This window comes from Perognathus longimembris, chromosome 2 (genome assembly GCF_023159225.1).
Source record: "Perognathus longimembris pacificus isolate PPM17 chromosome 2, ASM2315922v1, whole genome shotgun sequence".
In the NCBI taxonomy this organism is placed as follows: domain Eukaryota; kingdom Metazoa; phylum Chordata; class Mammalia; order Rodentia; family Heteromyidae; genus Perognathus; species Perognathus longimembris.
Window position 1 is genome coordinate 100,331,275 of NC_063162.1, and position 20,937 is coordinate 100,352,211.

The window sequence follows — 20,937 nt, forward strand, 5'->3', positions numbered from 1 at the left end:
CTATTTATAGTAGTTCTGCTTTAAGATTAAAAATTTAATTTTTAAGAATTTTTGATGTGTTAATTAGATTTCTACAAATTATAATTAATTGTTATGTTCCGCCATAATATATCTTTAAAGCATAATTAGTCTAATCTTTTATTGGAATGATGCCAACTGTAATAAAATATATGAGTATCTATAATATATGATAATATTTCTTGTTTCTGCTTTGTGTTCTATTGTCATCTTGGGTTAAGTACTGAGATATGCTTATCTTTGCCCTGTCTTGTCCTCTCTCCTTTCCCTGAAGCTTTCTCCTCCCTTCTCTCTTCAGTTTAGGATTAGGCTGGTTAGGCACACTAGGTGGCAGTATATCCTACCAGCTGCAACTAGGATATGAAATCAGCTATTTAAAAGGACATCCTAGAGTACCTAATTTCTTTAATTACATTGGTTCTAGGACTAACCTGAAGGAGTAATTGCTTAATGAATTGGTGAGTTGCCAAATAAAATGTATTTTATGACTAAACCTAAGTAATTTACTAATGTTAGTAAGGTCTTTTATCTCTTATGAAATCTTTTCTTACATATTAAGTATAAAACTGTATTTTTATATTGTTTAAGATTATTACCATTATCATCTTGGGGTAACATTTAATTCTTTTAGGACCTGTGTTATCTTGGTGTATGAACTTTATAATTTATCCCCATTGGGGCTCAGTGAAGTAATTTGTCCCCAGTGCCATGTAAGATATCAAAGCTAGAGTTTAAGAACAATTTGTAACTCAGGGCAACTTAGATTATAAGATCTTAAGTAACATCAATGCTTATTAAAACTAAAAATTTTTTCAGGTGCCATTTTGGCTTTTATGCTGGGATTGTTTCATATGCCTTTGGATGAATGTGAGGAACTTTATCGAAAATTAGGATCAGACGTATTTTCCCAAAATGTGATTCTTGGAACAGTCAAAATGAGTTGGAGCCATGCATTTTATGACAGTCAGATGTGGGAAAAGATTCTTAAGTAAGTTGATTATTTTTTAAAATATTCTCATTGTGTAGATTTTCTGCATATTATGATTTGAAATGTACAGAAAATACAGAGAAATATTTATCTCACTAGTTGGACATAAACATTGTTACTGTTTTTTAAATTATTAAGTCATTGGCTGAAATGTAGCTCAGTGGCAAAGTGCTTGCCTACCAAGTACAAGGTACTGGGTTCAATCCCCAGTACCCAAAAAAACAAAAAAAGACATAAATTATTAAGTCATTGTACAAGGAAGCTACAATTTTCTAAGTCAGTATAATGCTTCCTCATCACTTTCTTATTCTCCTTCATTTTTCCCCTCTTGTCTCTACCATCAAGTTTGTTACTGGTTTTGTAAATCCTATTTTAGTCATAGATTTAAGGCTTCCTGTTTGTGAAATTTATATGTAATATAAGCTATAATTTGCTTTTTTTAAAAATATGAAAGCTGGGTTGGGAATATGGTCTAGTGGGAGAGTGCTTGCCTCGCATACATGAGGCCTGGGTTCAATTCCTCAGCACCGCATATATAGAAAAGGCCAGAGTAGTGCTGTGGCTTAAGAGGTAGGTTGATAGCCTTGAGCAAAAAGAAGCCAAGGACAGTGTTCAGGCCTGAGTTCAAGTCCCAGAACTGGCAAAAAAAAAAAGTGAAACCATGTTGTATATAGACCATATTTATATACTATGGTTTTTGCTTGGTATATCTTAGTTTTACCTCAAGTCATTATTCTAAAAGATTAGGTATTATCTGGAAATTTAAAATATAAGCATAATGTGGAAACCAAAAAAAAAAAAATCACTCATAATCCTGTTGTTGAAAGCTATAGACCTTACAGTGTATTTTGCTTTTGCTGGATCATACATATTTTTATATACTCTTTGTACAGCAGAAATTATAGTGTCTTAAACTTGTAAGCTTTTCTCTTTTTGACTTTATTAAAATCTGCTGACGTTTTGAACACTACACTTTATCCTAAAGTATGTCAGAACCATATTTTCTTAATCATTTCTATTAAGATATTTATGGATACTAAAGGTGTTTCTGTTCTTTATAATTTTTGTGTGATTGTGAGCAGTGCTATTGTAGTAGGAAATAAACTTCCCACATTTTAGAATACATCAGCAGATTAGTTTATTTATTTATTTTTTTTACTAGTCCTGGGCATGAACTCTAAGCCTGGGCTCTGTCCCTCAAAGCAAGTGCTCTACCACTTGAGCCACAGCATCACTTCTGGCGGTTTTGGTGGGGGGGGGGCAGTTATTTTGGGGTGGGGTAGTTTATTGGAGATAAGAGTCCCATGAAATTTATTTCCCAGGCTGACTTTGAATCACTATCCTCAGATCTCAGACTCCTGAGAAGCTAGGATTACAGGCATGAGCCCCCAGCGCCCAGCAGTAAATTAGTTTATAAGAGGAATGATTATTGGCTCAAACTTTAATGTCTTTTTAAACAATCATATAGAAATAGAGACTATATTAAAACAATAATGTTTACCTATGAAAGGCATTGTTAGTATTTCTCCATAGAAGTTCCTACAGGCAAGTGAGTGTGTGACTGTTTATCCTCTTCAAAATTTGGAAGATAATACCTGTTGGCATTTAACAGAAATAATTTCTTATGTCATTAATAGTTTTGAAAATTGTTCATGGTTTTATCTTTTGATATACCATGTTTACTAGCATATTGATAGTTGTACAGAAGAGGAGGTCATCATGACATTTCCACAAATGTGTATAATGCATCACTATCACCTCTGTCATTCTCCTATATTCCACTTCCCCTTTTGGACAGATTTCATAGTTATGTTTTCATACATAGAGTTGAATAAGCAACTTCACCCTATTCATCCTCATGAATATGCCATTATTTAACACTTTTCATGTTGGAGAACAATAGTACTTCTGAAGGATACCTACCGTGTTTTTATCGTCCAAAATAAAGTTTTTAGGTGGACATCCTCCATCTCTACTTGTCTCTTAATTTGATCGTTCTATGTGTATAGTCCTGAGGATTGAACCAAGGCCCTTGAGCTTGCTAGGGCAAAACTCTACTGCTTGAGCCATGTCCCCAACCCTCTAATTATATCTTTGGTATATATTTGGGAGTGGGGTGCAGAGCTGATTACTGGGCTTTGAACTTGGCCTTGCCCTTGCTAGGCAAATGCTCCACTAAGCCATGTCACCAGTCCTGTTTTTTGCCAGTTATTTTTGAGATAGGATCTCATTTCCTACCCAGCCACACACTTGATCCTAGATTTGCCTATTTTAAAGCTCCCCAAAATAGCTGGGATGACAGGTACATTACACCCCATCTGGTTTCCCTCTTTTTTTTTTAACCAGTCCTGGGCCTTGAACTCAGAGCCTGAGCACTGACCCTGGTTTCTTTTGCTCAAGGCTAGCACTCTGTCACTTGAGCCACAATGCCATTTCTGGCCATTTTCTATATATGTGGCGCTGAGGAATCGAACCCAGCGCTTTCATGTATATGAGGCACGCACTTTTGCCACTAGACCATATTCCCAGCCCTTGGCTTCCCTCTTTTGAGATGGAATTTCATGACTTTATACTTGGGCTGCCCGAAACTTTGAGCCTCCATATCTGAGCCTCCTATATAGCTTAGTATCATAGACACATACCACTGCAACACCTATAGGATGAGAGGCCTAGAACCACATTTCTCCTACTCTCAGTCCCAAGTAGGCCTATAACCCAGCAACTGTTTAGGAGAAATTTCTAAAGTGAAATCTTGGGTCACAACATGATATACATGTTTTTAAACTCTTTTAACTGTGTCTGTCTATATGTACCTGTGTGTATACATATATGTGTGTATTATATATACCAATATGTATGTATATGTATATATACAATATAGCTACATAAGTATACATGTGTATGTATAATATACATCGGTCTGCCAAAAATAGTCCTACCTTAGTCATCTTTCAACATCAATTTGTGCATCATGAACACCAATTTAGTGTTTAAAATGAGTGCTAGTGGACTATGGCTGTAGCTACTCAGGAGGGTAAGACCTGAGAATCACCATTTGAAGCCAGCTTACAGAGGGAAAGTCCAGGAGACTGATATCCAATTAAACACGAAAAAGCCAAAAGTAGAGCTGTAGCTCAAATGCTAGAGAGCTAGCCTTGAAGCCCCCCCACCCCCCAAAAAAAAGCTCAAGGACAACACTCAGGCCCTGAGCTCCAGCCCCAGAACCAGCACCAAAAAAAAAAACCAAGAACAAACACACACACACACACACACACACACACACACACACACACACACACACCAGTTTGAGAGTTGAAATTAGTGTTTCAGTTTACATCATTTTGATTACTATAGATACTTATAGTTTGAGAGGTTAATAAGTAACTGAATATTGCTTAATATGTATTAACTGATTATAAAACTCTTAAAGGAGACTGACTATGCTCTGTCTTGTTCCTTTTAACACAATTTGTGGGAAAACAGAAATTATGTTTATTAATTATTAAGTTAAAAGTCGTTTTGATATATTGCATTTATTTTCATTTAATAAAGGGATAGAATGGGATCTGCACTGATGATTGAAACAGCAAGAAATCCTATGTGCACTAAGGTAAGTTTCTTAAATATAACGTCTAGTTGGAACAAGAACTGGTGAAAACACTTATTCTGGTGATCTTTTTATTTTTTAAATCATCTTGTTGTATAGGTGGGGGGATTTCATTATGACATTTTTCATACATTTGTACAGTGTATTCCAGTCAACTAAACCTTCTATCTAACTCTCACTCGTCCTACTTCCCTCTTAAATTATTGAAACAAGTTTCATTGATCTCTATTTTCATATATACAAACAAGCTTTTGACAGTTTTCACCCTAAGCTAAGAGGTTTTTTAAGTGGGTCATGGGACTTGAACTCTGGGCCTGGGTGGTATCCCTGAGCTGAGCCACAGCATCACTTCTGGTTTTCTGTTGGCTAATTGTGGCTAATCGGAGATAAGAGTCTCATGGACTTTCCTTCCCTGGGCTGGCTTTGAACCTCAATCCTCAGATCTCAGCCTCCTGAGTAGCTAGGATTACAGGCATGAGCCCCAGTGCCCAGCTAGCTTTTTTTTTTTTTTTTTTTTTAAGGAGACAAATTCTCAGGAGTTTTTTTCTACTAAAGTATTAATTCTTTATCTTTTGGGTCATTCTATGAAGATATTGTGATCATTAATTCTTTTCTATATCTGGTAAAAGTATAACAAGTTTAAGATCATGGAAGTTTGAGACTGAAAATATGGAAGAATTATTTTTATCACTACTATTTTCATCAAATCTAGTTATTAAGGAAATAATTAAGCTGGGCACCAGTGGCTCATGAGTGTAATCCTAGCTATACTCAACCTCCTAGAAGGTTGAGATCTGAGAATCAAGTTTCAAATCTAGCCCAGACAGGAAAGTTCGAGAGACTCTTATCTCCAATAAACTACCAAAAAGTCACAAGTGGACATGTGGCTCAACTGGTAGAGTGATAGCCTTAACCAAAAAAGCTCAGGGACAGTGCCCAGGCCCTGAGTTTAAGCTTCAGGACTGAACAACAACAAAAAAGATATAATTAAATCCTGTAGCTTTTAAAGGCAAATGTATGTGCCAAATGTAGGGTAATATTAATGTTTAAATAGATTCCCAATTAAAAATGTTTAATATCATTTAGGTATGTCTCAGAGTAGCTCCTTAAGTTTTTGAAACTTGATGGTCGGAGTATGGCTTGAGTTCTTTAATGAGTAATACTAATAATAATTTTTAGAGTATAATTTACATATTTATACATATATAAAACATGCAGCATGTTATTTATTCTCAGATGATAACTTGGAATGATAAAAGTATCAAGTAACACTTGTTTCTCTTGAACTTGGCATTTTCATACTTGAATTCATTCTGCAATAACTCATAGTAGTGAACAAACATAGAGGAATTTACAGCCTTTCAAAGTGCCATAACTATCTATGAAGTAATCACAGAGAGTCTGTAGAGTTTCCTGAAGTAAGCACTATGACACACACTACTTCTCTGGAAGCATATATTTAAAGAGACGCAAGGGAAGGCTGCTCTGTGAGTTCTCATTGTGAAGGCTGCTGAGTAGGAGCATTACTGGCAAGGGGACAAAAGGAATGGCCTGTGCGAGAGGAGTCAGAGAATTCCAGGAACTAAAAGAGTTCCTGCAGACTAGAGCCAAAGATCCAGGGCAGCATGTGGGCTGAGACTGGAACAGTGGGCTGATCAGACCACTCTTGGTCTTACAGACCATGATAAAGAAGCAGTCTAGTTCCTTTGGAGGGGACCCTGGGATGTGGCTTACATATTGGGTTTGTTCCCCTGTATATCCAGAGCTATTTTTGCTGGCTTTCTTGCTTCCAGATCATAAAAGTTGATGTGATTGTAGGGAAACTTGAGCCATATCAAAAAGTACTTCATCCTGGTAAACAGAGCAACCACACATACATTTTTTTTAAAATCAAGTATCTGTATCCCAAGCATAGACTCTGGATTTTAGTATATAGCTAATTCTTATCCATTGTTATCTAAAGACACAGATAACTTACAGGAACTTCGAATATGTACTATCTAGCTACCTAGTTTTAATGTCCTGAAATCTTTGAGCACTTACATAATATATATGTTATAGCTTTACTAAAGTTATAATGCTTTCAAAGAACACAAACAAAAACCAATGTAAATGATACTATGAAAATATTTTACTTGTTTTTAGTTTTCATTAATTGTAACTACTGTTGTTTCACTTATTATATAAAGACCTAAAAATGTGTATGCTTTTAAATCAAGTGTGTATTTTTAAACCAAATGAAAAGTCATGTATTTTTTATTTTACTCATGATATGTCTCAGAATTGTCTCAGTCCTTAAATATGTTATTCTATTAGGAAATATTTATATGAACAGTTTTCACTTAGATCTTATTGAAGTTAATTCATGAGGATAACTCATTCATGAGACTAAATAGTATTTAATTTTTACAGATCTCAAACATTGCTACTTACAGTTGAATTGTACTTTTTAATTCCCTAGGTAGCTGCTGTAAGTACCATAGTAAACAGAGGGATAGCACCAAAAGCTTTTGTGTTTAGAAACTATGGTCATTTTCCTGGAATCAACTCTCATTATTTGGGTGGCTGTCAGTATAAAATGTGGCAAGCAATTAGAGCCTCATCTGCTGCTCCCGGCTACTTCGCAGAATATGTATTGGGAAACGATCTTCATCAAGTAAGTTAACATGTATGGGTATCTTAACTCTGCAATCTTTGCATGATTAAAAGAAGTTCACAAAGATAACTAAGGAAACATCATGTTCTCATGTCAAAAGACAGGCAAGCCAGGAATATTTTTGTTTTTCTTAATAAGCCTTCTGACATGAGAGTATAATTTGGATAATTTTGTGTGTGTGTTTCATATAGTGATTCATAGCCAGTTACAATAGTTTTATTGGTGAAAAATAATGTGAGGCACTGGGATTCTCATGCCTTCTCTCCTCTTAGCTTCTTCTTAGCCTCTCTCCTCTTCTTAGCCTCTTAGGAGCTAAGGTCTGAGGATCCCTGTTGAAAGCCCAGTCCATGTGATTCTTATCTCCAGTTAGCCAACAAAAAACTGGAAGTGGAGCTATGCCTCAAGTGGTAGAATGCTGGCCTTGAGCAAAAAATTTGCTCAGGGACAGCACCCAGGCCCTGAGTTCAAGCCCCTTTACAAACAAGAAGAAAATAAGAATGAAATATTATAACAAAGTACAGGCTGATCTGTTTCGGTGGTTTTGGAGTGCATACTTTGAAGGAAGCAATATAGTAGAATAATGATAAACATGGGCTAAATTAGCTATGTGCCAAATATTTTATTGCTTTGCATATGTTGTCTCATTAATTCATTGCTTTTTGAGACAACTATTTCCATTTAACAAAGAATTAGTCTTAAGTAATTAGGCTGATATCACAGCTGCTAGTAACAGAATGCTATCCACAGTTAAGCTGTCTTAAATTTATGATTAAATTATAAAGTTGAATGTTTCTAGTAGCTTATTGCTTTTCCGTATGTAGATTCACTTTTTTGGGGGGGGGGGTAGCTTGGACTCAGGGCCTGAGCACTGTCCTTGGCTGCTTTATGCTCAAGGCCTAGAACTCTGCCACTTGAGCCACAGCACCATTTTTGGCCGTTTTCTATATGTGTGAGGAATCAAACCCACGGCTTCATGTATACAAGGCAAGCACTCTTGCCACTAGGCCATATTCCCAGCCCCAGATTCACTTAAATTTTGTCTGTCACATTTCTCCTATTATGAAAGTATTTTTTTTTTTTTTTTTGCCAGTCCTGGGCCTTGGACTCAGGGCCTGGGCACTGTCCCTGGCTTCCTTTGGCTCAAGGCTAGCACTCTACCACTTGAGCCACAGCGCCACTTCTGACCATTTCCTGTATATGTGGTGCTGGGGAATTGAACCCAGGGCCTCATGTATATGAGGCAAGCTCTCTTGCCACTAGGCCATATCCCCAGCCCTATTATGAAAGTCTTAATTCAAAATTTTAATAAAGTGATAGGAAAACAAAGCTTTTGAGCAGTTTAAATTATTGTTGGTTTTTTTTTTTTCTGCCGATATTACGACTTGTACTCATGGCCTTGAGGCCTTGGGCTATTGCTTAGCTTTTTTTTTTTTAATCTTCTGTAGGCTGGTGCTATACCACTTGAACCATACTTCTACTTCCTTTTCTTTTTTTTTTTGTTTTGTTTGCTTCTTAATAGGAAATAAGATACCCATAGACTTTTCTATTCTGGCTGGACCTCAAACTGCTCTCCTTATATCTCAGCCTCCAGAGTAGCTAGGATTCCAGGTGTAACCTTGCAGCACTCAGCCACTAGTTCTCACATTCTTAGATTACACTTCAATATGTTTAGGATTTCGCTCCTTGCTGCATATTCCCTGCCATTCTACTTAGAGTGTTTAAGATGCACTCTGTAAAAATTCACTTTGTTGAATCAATAACAAAAATAAGCCCAAGACCTAGAATGTATGCTCTCCTTTTCTCATTTTGTTGAAACAAATTGCTCTCTTTCTGAGCCCAGTCAAGGAACAGAGGCTTCACTGTTCTTTGGTTAACTCCTGTCTGGCAGGTGGCAAACAAGGTGTTATTTTTGTCTCAGACTCGGACTATTCACGGGCCAGTTTCTGCTGTTCAGGTTTCAGTGATTGTTGCTAATCAGGCACATCTCAGCCACAAAGAGACATGAATGGAAAGATTCAGAGGCCTGAAATAATATGGGCTTATGGGTAAATATGCTTATGTTGATAAGAGATTCTTTTAAAAGGATGTCTCTTTCTAGTGAACAGTATGGGAACATAAGGCACATTCCAATTTCAGGGATGTGGTCAAGGGATGGAGATCAGTAAGTCAAAGGAGGTAGAAATTAGATTGGAAGTGACAATAAACAATCTATACCGAAATGGAGAATAGAGTAAGCAATGGGAAATGAAACCAAACTGCTTTTCTGAGAACCCACAGGTCCCACTTTTCCCTGTAATTTCAAAAACATTAAGCTATTTATATTGGTGATGAGTGACATACACTGCAATAATTGTCCATGAGCCTCAGACTAGCTGTTTTGTAATCTAAAGAGGCAGTTAATATTCTCTGGGAAATGTGGTTAGTATTTTGAGACATTTCTATATAGCTGCCTTCTAGTGTGATCTCAGTGACATAACTCAAGTATTATTTAAGATGCTTATGTGTGAGAAGGTTGCTTTATAATGCTAAAACAAACACTTCCACACCTATAAAATAACCAAGTACAAACTAATGGAAAGATGAAAGGTATTTCTATTTTATATTTTATGGAAAATTTTTGTAACAGTAGTGTATTAAGCTAGAACAAAACTCGGATGAATGGTTTTTGTTGTTGTTGTTGTTCTTTTACTTTGTTTGGATTTTGTGCTGATCCTGGAGCTGGGCACTGTCACTTTGCTTTTTTATTCAAATTTAGCACTCTACCACTTGAACCACAGTACTACTTCTGGATTTGGGGTGGTTAATTTGGAGGTAAGAGTCTCACAAACTTTCCTACCCAAACTGGCTTTATACCATGATCTTCAGATCTCAGCCTCCTGAGTAGCTAGAATTACAAGGGTGCCTGGCATCCTGTACGTTTTTTCATGGGGCCTTCAAGCCAGAGAGCAATAAAACTGATACTGGTGTTGTGCTAATAATTTTCCATAAAGAAAGGAAACTGGGAAAACCTATTATATTCCTATATAAAAACAATAATTGTAAACCCAAATTTAAACAAAAAATACTTATTCATTATATATATATATGAATGAATGAATGAATGAATGAATGAATGAAAAAAAAAAACCAGCACTGGTGGCTCACGCCTGTAATCCTAGCTACTCAAGAGGCTGAGATCTAAGGATCATGTTTCAAAGCAAGCCCAGGTAGGAAAATCCATGAGACTCTTACCTCCAATTAACTACCAGAAAACTGGAAGTGACACTGGCCTAAAGTGGTAGAGTGCTAGCCTTGGGCACAAAAGCTCAGGGACAGTACCCAGTCTTCTTGAGTTCAAGCCCCATGACTGACAAAACAACAACAACAACAACAAAAAAAAAAAACAGATAAAGATTCTATATGTTGGAAACAACAAAATACTAGTTAAAGAAATACAGGTATTGCAGATAAATAGTAAGTGATAGAGAGATTGAAAGTCTAACACAGTAAAATGTTTATTCCCAAAGTGATTTATAGATATAATGTAATACTAATCAAAACTCCAGTTGGAGGCTGGGAATGTGGCTTACTGGTAAAGTGTTTGCCTACCATACATGAAGCCCTTGGTTCAATTCTTCAGTACCACCTAAACAGAAAAAGCTGGAAGTGGCACTGGTAGAATGCTAGCCTAGCCTTGAGCAAAAAGCTCAAGGACAGTGTCCAGGCCCTGAGTTCAAGCCCCAGGAAGGGCAAACAACAACAACAACAAAAAAAACCCCTTCAGTTGGATTCTTTGAATTATATAATCAAGCTTTTAAATTTATATGAAAAGTAATAGAAATTAAAGTAACAATTCAGGGAAAATAAGAGAACAAGATTAGAGGAATCCTATTACCCAACCTAAAAACTTGTTACTATAGAAGTATAGTGATCATGACTGTTTCATTTACATTAAGGCAGATAATACAGATGAATAGAACAGAATAGAGTCCAGAACTAGAGACCTACATGTATGGCATTTGATCTTTGACAAAAATACAAAACAGAAAGATGTAAAAGAGGTTCAACAGAGAAAATACAGACTTTTCAACAAATTCTGTTGGGACCATTGATCATATCAGTCTGTGTCACAATTTCTTTTTCTTTTTTTTTCTTTTTTCTTTTTTTTTTGGGGGGGGGCAGTCCTGGGGCTTGAACTGAGGGGCCTGAGCACTGTCCCTGGCTTCTTTTCGCTCAAGTCTAGCACTCTGCCACTTGAGCCACAGCGCTACTTTGGGCTGTTTTCTATATATGTGGTGCTGAGGAATCTAACCCAGGGCTTCATGTATATGAGGCAAGCATTTTTGCCACTAGGTCATATTCCCAGCCCTCTGTGTCACAATTTCTATCTCTGTCTCTCCAACCCCTTCCTCTCTGTCTCTCCCATAGATTAAAAAAAAAAACACAAAAAACCTGCCTTGGGGCTGGGAATATGGCCTACTGGCAAAAGCGCTTACCTCATATACATGAAGCCCTGGGTTCGATTCCCCAGCACCACATAAATAGAAATGGCCAGAAGTGGTGCTGTGGCTCAAGTGGCAGTGTGCTTAGCCTTGAGCAAAAAGGAAGCCAGAGACAGTGCTCAGGCCCTGAGTTCAAGCCCTAGGACTGGCAAAAACAATAAACAAAACCTGCCTTAAACCACACACCTTATTCAGAGATTATTCAAAGTAGATCATAGTTCTAAATGCAAAATAAAAGTTAAGTGTACACTTAATCTCAAAAACAAGTAGGAAAAAAACATTGATGCTTGGGTTTAGGTGAAGACTGTTTGCAGTTACACAGAATTAATCCATAAAATAAAGTTGATAACATGAATTTCATCAAAATTAAGAAACTTTTGCTCTTCTTTATAGATACTTTCCAGAGAATTAAGAGACAAACTATACAGTCTTATATCCAACAAAAGATATCTAAGAATATGTATGAGTACATATATGAATATAGTTTTATATATTCGTATATATTCACATATAACCCTGTATTTTAAATAAAATAGTTAATAAAGTAATGTATTTTAAAAGTAGAGGTTTTGGGTTGGGAATATGGCCTAGTGGCAAGATGCTTGCCTCATATACATGAAGCCCTGGGTTCAATTCTTCAGCACCACATATACAGAAAATGGCCAGAAGTGGCTCAAGTGGTAGAGTGCTATCCTTGAGCAAAAAGAAGCCAGGGACAGTGCTCAAGCCCTGTCCAAGCCCCAGGACTGGCAAAAAAAAAAAAAAAAACCTAAATAAATAAATAAGTAAAATAGAGGTTTTATTGTTTTCTTGCAGCACTGGGGGATTGAACTCAGGGCCTGACACAATTGCTCTACTAGTAAGCTGCATTCCTGGTCTATTTTATATAATTGTGCAATGCATTTTGTTATACTTGACCAAAATTTTAAATACTTTTATTTTAATGCATTTAAAATACCCTTATGGGTATATTTTTCCCTCTTTTTACTGTTTAATTCTTTAAAATAATGTTGATTAAACGTTCAATTAATTTACAATTAATTTTGTTATATTTTACACAGGAGAGAAGAACTAGTTTTAATTGGTAGAACCATGGTTCTGTTAGTAATCTGATTAACCACTAAGTAAAGATAATGTGTCTTTTAAAAAGTTCAGAGGGCTGGGAATGTGGCTTAGCATGCATGAAGTCATGGGTTCAATTCCTCAGTACCACATAAATAGAAGAAGCTGGAAATAGGACTGTGGTTTAAGTGGTAAGTGCTAGTCTCGAGCAAAAGAAGTTCAAATCACAGGATTGGGAAAAAAATAACAGTTCAGAAGCTGGGCATGATGGTACATATCTGTAATACCAGCACTCCTGGAAGACAGGAAGATTGTTAGTTGAAGACCAGACTTGGGGTGCATAATGAGGCACTGTTTTCAACAAAAGAAAAAGCATACAGTTCATATCAGTATTTCTAGTCATTGTATGCAAAACTTCCAAAAGGTTGTTCAAAATAGGGAAGGAAAGCTTAATACAAAATTTCCTCATGAGGCCTGATGAGTTTTCACATGAGTTCTACAGTTATAGTATGTAAAACAAATTAATTCACTTTAATTTGTTTGGCTTGTTATGTTCTTTAATTTTCTCTTTAATATCAACCTTTTTCAAAATATACTTCTTGTTTTCTTATTTGTAGTAGTGACTTCTTATTTAAAAGATTCTTTTAAAAAACTTGTTTTGCAGGATGGAGGCTTGCTTCTGAATAACCCATCAGCGTTGGCAATGCACGAGTGTAAATGTCTTTGGCCAGATGTCCCATTAGAGTGCATAGTGTCCTTGGGCACTGGGCGTTATGAGAGTGATGTGAGAAACACAGCAACATATACAAGCTTGAAAACCAAACTTTCTAATGTTATCAACAGTGCTACAGATACAGAAGGTAAGTCTGATTCATCGCTTCCTTAAGACACTTAAACTTACAGCGTTTAGTTTGGCCAAAAAATGCAGATCTTAACTGCAAAAGAGTATATGGTATCTGTATTGTGGGCTTCACATGCCCAAGGGATAATTTATGTTTGTTTTCTTTCTCTCTACTTACCCTTTCTTTTTTTTTGGCCAGCCCTGGGGCTTGGACTCAGGGCCTGAGCACTGTCCCTGGCTTCTTTTTTGCTCAAGGCTAGCACTCTGCCACTTGAGCCACAGCGCCACTTCTGGCCGTTTTCTGTATATGTGGTGCTGGGGAATCGAACCCAGGGCCTCATGTATATGAGACAGGCACTCTTGCCACTAGGCCATATCCCCAGCCCTACTTACCCTTTCTTGTTAACTGACCTCAATAGAGACTGGTTTCTACTTAAGAGTAGTAGTACTTCACCTGCTAATGGGTGAAGAAACAGCAAAAGCAGGTATAGCATATAAGACACTAGCCAGTTAAAAAACATAAAAGCAACAATAAAAAAGTCAACTTGATTCAAGTGTACACTTACCCTCTCTAAAAGAATTCAAATTAGTATGGAATTAGATTGTGTCTGGTGTCAAAGCATACTGCTGCCCCTGTAATATACTCTACTTACACAGGCAAGAGTGGTCCAATAAAAATGCATTTAAAGGGCTGGGAATATGGCCTAGTGGTAAAGTGCTGGCCCTGTATACATGAAGCCCTGGGTTTGATTCCTCAGCACCACATATATAGAAAAAGCCAGAAGTGGCGCTGTAGCTCAAGTGGTACAGTGCTAGCCTTGAGCAAAACGAAGCCAGGGACAATGCTCAGGCCCTGAGTCTAAGGCCCAGGAGTGGCAAAAAAAAAAAAAAAAAAAAAAACAACAACAACATTTAAAATGTAAATCAAATCATCTTCCCCCTATGAAAACCCTGTAGGCTTCCCATCACACTTAACAGAACCCAAGAACCTCACTCACTGAAATTTACTAGACTGTTAATAACTAGTATTTGAAAATATATCACTTAGGGCAGTGTGTCCCTGCATAAAGTATATCAGCCACACTTTAATTCTTACTCTTATACTTGCTGAGAATTCTCCTGCCTTAGGGCCTCTCGGTTATTGTTCTGCTCTCTTCTCTCCCCTCCTCCTGCTCTTTCCCCAGATACGTGCTGGAGTCTCATGACTCTCACTTCATTCAGATCTATACTCAGATCAAAGGTTATTTCCTCAGAGATATTTTTCCCTTGATTATTGTGAATAAAGCTTCAATGAGCATAGGAATACAATATCTCTTTGGGATATTTTTTTGGGGGGAGGAGGTACTTGGACTCCAGAGCCTCACACTATTGCTTGGCTCTTTTTCTTCTTTTTTTTCTCCTTCCTTTCTTTTTTCCTTCCTTCCTTCTTTCTTCCCTCCCTCCTTCCCTCCCTCCCTCCCTCCTTCCCTCCTTCCTCCCATTCTCTCTGTCTGTCTGTCTCTCTTCTCTGTCTGTCTCTCTGTCTCTGTCTCTCTGTCTCTGTCTCTCTGTCTCTCTGTCTCTCTCTGTCTCTCTCTGTCTCTCTGTCTCTCTGTCTCTCTCTCTCTCTCTCTCTCTCTCTCTCTCTCTCTCTCTTACTCTCTCTTACTCTGTCTCTCTTTTGGTGCTACTCCTGGGGCTTGAACTCAGGTCCTGGGCTCTGTCTCTGAGCTTTTTTGCTCAAGGTTAGCACTCTACTACTTGAACCACAGTTCCACTTCTGGCTTTATTTTTGCGGGGGGAGGGGCGTCCATTGGAGAGAAAGAGTCTCACAGGCTTTGCTGCTCAGGCTAGCCTAAACTGTGATCCTCAGATCTCAGCCTCATAAGTAGCTAGGATTATAGGTGTGAGACACCAGCACCCAGCCAGGGCTTGAACATATTCCATTCCATTCTTACCATGACAAAATAGCAGGGCTAGATATTTCCTCCTACCACAAGGTAATGGAAGAAAACAGTGTTTTGCATATATTAGATAACAGTAGCATGGACCTCTCTGTACATCAGTTTTATAATAAAAACTTTAAAAAAAAACAGTAGCATGGAACAGGAACTTTAAAAGCAGACCAATCTCTTAAGAGTTTAGGAAACAGAATTTGGTGTTTAGTGATGCAAAGGAAACTAGAATTTGTACCAGAATACCACAGAGGAAGCAACTTCATGAGCATCAGATTGTGTTCCAGAGATACGCAAAAGAATCTGCTAGAGTCTTTGGTCAAATACTGATTTGTTCATTTGTGTGAAGAAACGTATATGTTCAGTAAGGTGGAGAAAGACATAGCATGATGAGAGAAATGGAAGATGAATCAAACTACTGGAGGTAAACCATGTAGTATTTGAAATTTAGGATATACTTGACAGTAGATTTATAAAAACACTTTCAGAAAATAGAAGAGACACATTTCCCAGCTTCTGTTATACAGTTCTACCTTGACACCAAAGTCAGACAAAAACATTACCAAGAAAAAGAATCAAAAACTAGAAAACCACTAACCAGTATTTCCCATTTATATACTCACAGAAATCTAGAAATAATACCAATAAACATAATTCAACAACATATTCAAAACATTACATGACCAGGTAAGGTTCATCCCATGAATATAGGATTAACATTTTTTCAAAGTCAGTATAATTTGCCCTATTGATCATCCCATTAGATTATGAAAGAACATGTGACAAAATCCAGCATCCATTCATGATTAAAAAAAAACAACAAAACAGCAAAGAACATATGGGAACTTTCTCAACCCAATGAAGGGGATCTGAAAATTCATTTATTCTATAGTAATTGGGGTTTGATCTCAGGATTTCTTGCTTGTTAGGCTCTACCACTTGAGCCATACCTTCAACTCCTTATTCCTGTATGTTTTTTTTTTTTAACTTTTTTTATTGTCAAAGTAATGTTCAGAGGAGTTACAGTTACATACGTAAGGCAGTGAGTACAAGTGAGTACATTTCTTATCAAACTTGTTATTACCTCCTCCATTTTTCTCCCACTTTCCCTGGTTCTATCCCCACCCTTCCCTGAGATGTACAGTTGGTTTACAGCATATTGTCTTGTAAGTATTGCGGTTGCATTGGTTCGCCTTTTACCCTTCATCTCTCCATATTGGCGTTACCCTCCCCTACTTCCAATAAATATACATACAATACCCAGCGTACCAAAGTCAGTTACAGTGACATCAGGGGTGAAACCATGGGGAAGAAAGGGAATAGAAAAAGGCATCACTTCATAGGGTACATTGGAAATAACAAAGACAAACCACTTAACCCTTTATGTTTTGTTTTTTTTTTTTGGCCAGTCCTGGGCCTTGGACTCAGGGCCTGAGCACTGTCCCTGGCTTCTTCCCGCTCAAGGCTAGCACTCTGCCACTTGAGCCACAGCGCCGCTTCTGGCCGTTTTCTGTATATGTGGTGCTGGGGAATCGAACCTAGGGCCTCGTGTATCCGAGGCAGGCACTCTTGCCACTAGGCTATATCCCCAGCCCCACCCTTTATGTTTTTGAAATAAAATATTTCCGTGTTGCCTAGGCTAGCCTAGAACTTGTGGTGACCCTACCTCAGGCTCCTAAGTGCTAGAATTATAAGCATGCACTGCCATGCCTGGCACAGTATACTATTGAAAAGACCTGAACAGTGAAAACGATAAAACATTACTGAGAGACTTTAAAGGCCTAAGTTAGATATAGCATAAGAAATTGGAAGTTGTAACATTTTGAAGTTGAATCAATGTCAGTGCAACTCTTTTTAAAAAATTATCTTTGTACAAGAGGGTTTCAATTTGACATGTCCATTTGAGCACAGTGCATCTTGATCAATATCACCCTTCTAGTATTTCAATACAACTCTTACAGAAGAGTTCCCAAAGGACCTAGGATAGCCAATACAATTTGCAAAAGAAAAAAAAAAAACTGGAAGACTTACTCTTTCTTATTTCAAGACTATACACCGGGCTGGGAATATGGCCTAGTGGCAAGAGTGCTTGCCTCCTACACATGAAGCTCTTGGTTCGATTCCCCAGCACCACATATATGGAAAACGGCCTAAAGGGGCGCTGTGGCTCAGGTGGCAGAGTGCTAGCCTTGAGCAGGAAGAAGCCAGGGATGGTGCTCAGGCCCTGAGTCCAAGGCCCAGGACTGGCCAAAAAAAAAAAAAAAGTATACACTAAGCAGGAAACTGGAACTGAAGTCCAGCTATTGATAAACACATTATTAATGTCAGTATCAAATATTATGAGTGTCAAAATGATGCAGTTCTTTTTGGAAAATAGTGTGGCAGTTGTTTTTTTTTGGGGGGGGGAGGGGTTGTTTTGTTTTTGGCCAATCCTGGGGATTGAACTCAGGTTCTGGCACTGTCCCTGAACTACTTTTGCTCAAGGCCAGCACTCTACCACCTTGAGCCACAGTGCCACTTCTGGGTTTTTCTCTTTTATGTGGTACTGAGGAATCAAACTCATGGCTTCATGCATGCTAGGCAAGCACTCTACCACTAAGCCACGTTCCCCTACATGACAATTCTTTAAAAAAAAAAAATACACTTTTTACCATATGACTCAGGAATTTTCTTCCTAGGTTTGTACCCATAAGAAAAATATGTTCACATAGTGAGGTTTTTTTTTTGGGGGGGGGTTAGTAGTTACACAATGTATATGCATGATTAGTTAAGTTAAAATTGGTGAATTTATTAAATGTAAATTATATCCCAGTAAACACAATTCTTGCCTTGCACCCCCCAAAAAAGGAAGTTTGGAAAGACATTTCCACAAAGAAGAGAAAGCTGAAGCAAGTATCCTAAGTTAGCAAAATACATTAAGTATTTTGGAAGGTAGGTTTTATTTGGTAGTTTTGTTTACTATGGGTTTCTGGTACTATTAGTTTGAGGGAAATAAACAAGTACTTATAAAAGAAGACAAAGTTAATAAGAGTATTGCAGAATGTCTCCACTCTTTCTTCCTTTTTGTTTTAACAGAAGTTCATGTAATGCTTGATGGTCTGTTACCTCCTGACACATACTTTAGATTCAATCCTGTCATGTGTGAAAATATACCTCTAGATGAAAGTCGAAATGAAAAGCTGGATCAGCTGCAGTCAGAAGGGTTGAAGTATATAGAACGGAATGAACAAAAGATGAAGAAACTTGCAAAAATACTAAGTCAAGAAAAAACAACTCTGCAGAAAATTAATGATTGGATAAAGTTAAAAACTGACATGTATGAAGGCCTTCCATTCTTCTCAAAGTTGTGATGAGTGTATGCAAATAAGGGCCTGACCAGATCCACCAAAGGAATTGGGGGATTCAGCCTAAACTAACTTGGAAATACTTTTTAATCCTGCAGAATCCTAAGGCAGACAGCTTACACAGCACAGAGGATATACTTGCTTACAAAATTCATGTGGGAATTAGTTTTTAAGATGTTAATAGTTAACTAAGCTTTAGGAATTTTATTGTGGTAATTGGTTTTAGTAGATACTGGTGTAAAATTGTTTAATGTTTGAAAATGTATTAATATATGTGCCAAACCAGAAACTGAAAATTATACTCTGTATTTTTGTTTTAGTCATTGTAATCATGTTGAACTTACGTGATCATTGATTTTATCCTATGTGGAAATTTCTCCAGCTAGTTTGTTTTTACATTTACCAGTGTTTTTGCTGATACATTCTATAATCCAGTACCTTTATTGTAATCTAAATTGATGCATAAAATGGAATTTTCTCTATTAAAATACTTTTACATTTAAAGTATGAAAGAACAAGATTCAGTTTTCTATTAAAAATTTACTTATTTCAACATTGTTTGGTTAAAAAAGATAGATGAATTTCCATTGTAACACCCTTTTTCTCTGAAATGTCAAGGTACTGATGTGTGTTAGCTTTTCTACATCTAGCTTATCACTCACTGTTACAAAATTAATGAGAAAATATTCCTGTCATTAACATAAATAAACTGTTGAAATAATGGTAAGAGGTTAATGTAATTTTTTAACATTTAATTTAGTAGCTTCTTCAGCCCCCTGGATTTCACAGAATCTAAACTATTAGTTCAAAACATTCTTTTGTACCAAAAAGCTCATCTTTGTGCTGTTTTATATGTGTATATGATTTAGACCATGTAAATACATCACGTATAGATGTTTGCAGGAAAGGAAACTTACGTACTCTTGTATATATAAACAAAAGCTAGCCTGTTAGCAGGCTTTCAGTAAGTTTTGGTGTTTCAGAGGTGCTGAGGTGTGCCTCAGAGTACTGGGGGGATAGGTATGATGCTAATTATGGACCCATTGTACACCGGCCCCTCCTTGTCACCTTGAAAAAGATCAACAGCGTCTGGGTTTTAGGTACTTAATTTATTAAATGAGGAAAACTAGTGAAGAATATGTAACTTCTTACTGGGTTTTAGGCACAAGTGATATACAGTGATTTCCAAAATCAAAATATTTCTTTCAGAATACAAATATGTGCTATCAAGCAACTGGAATAACTTAAGTATAAGAAAAAGTACAAATGATTAGAATTCAGAATGCTCCTAAGAATTCTTTGTAATATAACAATTTTTTGAAAGCTGTTTTATTTTATGCCAGTCCTGGGACTTGGACTCAGGGCCTGAACACTGGCCATGGCTTCCTTTTAGCACTCTACCTCTTGAGCCACAGCACCACTTCCGGCTTTTTCTGTTTATGTGGTGCTGAGCCATCGAACCCAGGGCTTCATGCATGCAAGGTGAGCACTTTACCACTAAGCCATATTCCCAGCCCTAAAACAATTTTTGAGCATAAATAATGTGTGAAATTTACTTATTTTATCTTACCATAAGGTCGAGTTCTGCCCTAACCTGTTTTGCAGCTGAAGTGTCCAGTTCACTCTGTCCCTTCGTTACGCTTTCCTCTTGAGCAGTGCAATCCACAAGGCACTCTGGCCTCATCTCCTTTGTTCAACCATGTAGCATGGCATTAATGTCAGCGTTTTCATCTCAACGAAAGGACATGTGTGGTATACTAGCTTTCATTTGTTCCTATTTATACCTGAAGCTGGTTTTCTGAAGACCCGTGTGACTTACCTGAGATGCTCTTTTTATAATGAGGCTAGTGCTTGTCTTTGTCCAAAAGCAAATTCTGCCAATGTATAAAAGATAGGAAGCGTCACAAAAATGAATTTCTAGTACTATACAGATCTATCTATACAGATGTCTGCCTTTCTCAAGGAAGAATACCTATTTTATAAAACACTTCAATTATATTTTAAAA

At 37.2% G+C, this 20,937-nt stretch overlaps 1 protein-coding gene and 1 long non-coding RNA gene across 4 annotated transcripts in view; both read left to right on the plus strand.

Annotated features, from left to right (window-relative positions):
* The window catches only part of Pnpla8 (patatin like phospholipase domain containing 8), a 41,573-nt gene extending 21,915 nt beyond the window's left edge, over positions 1-19,658 (plus strand). For all 3 annotated transcript variants that reach the window (XM_048339788.1, XM_048339786.1, XM_048339787.1), the window contains 5 exons: positions 835-1,006; positions 4,559-4,616; positions 7,075-7,269; positions 13,477-13,672; positions 18,663-19,658. In XM_048339788.1, coding sequence (XP_048195745.1) covers positions 835-1,006; positions 4,559-4,616; positions 7,075-7,269; positions 13,477-13,672; positions 18,663-18,937 — 896 coding nt within the window. In that variant the 3' untranslated portion in view covers positions 18,938-19,658. The remainder of the gene's footprint in view (positions 1-834; positions 1,007-4,558; positions 4,617-7,074; positions 7,270-13,476; positions 13,673-18,662) is intronic.
* Positions 8,066-9,766, plus strand: LOC125346877. The gene is made up of 3 exons (XR_007210056.1): positions 8,066-8,086; positions 8,293-8,334; positions 8,557-9,766. It is a non-coding gene; the product is annotated as an uncharacterized LOC125346877 (long non-coding RNA).
* Positions 19,659-20,937: the final 1,279 nt, after the last annotated feature.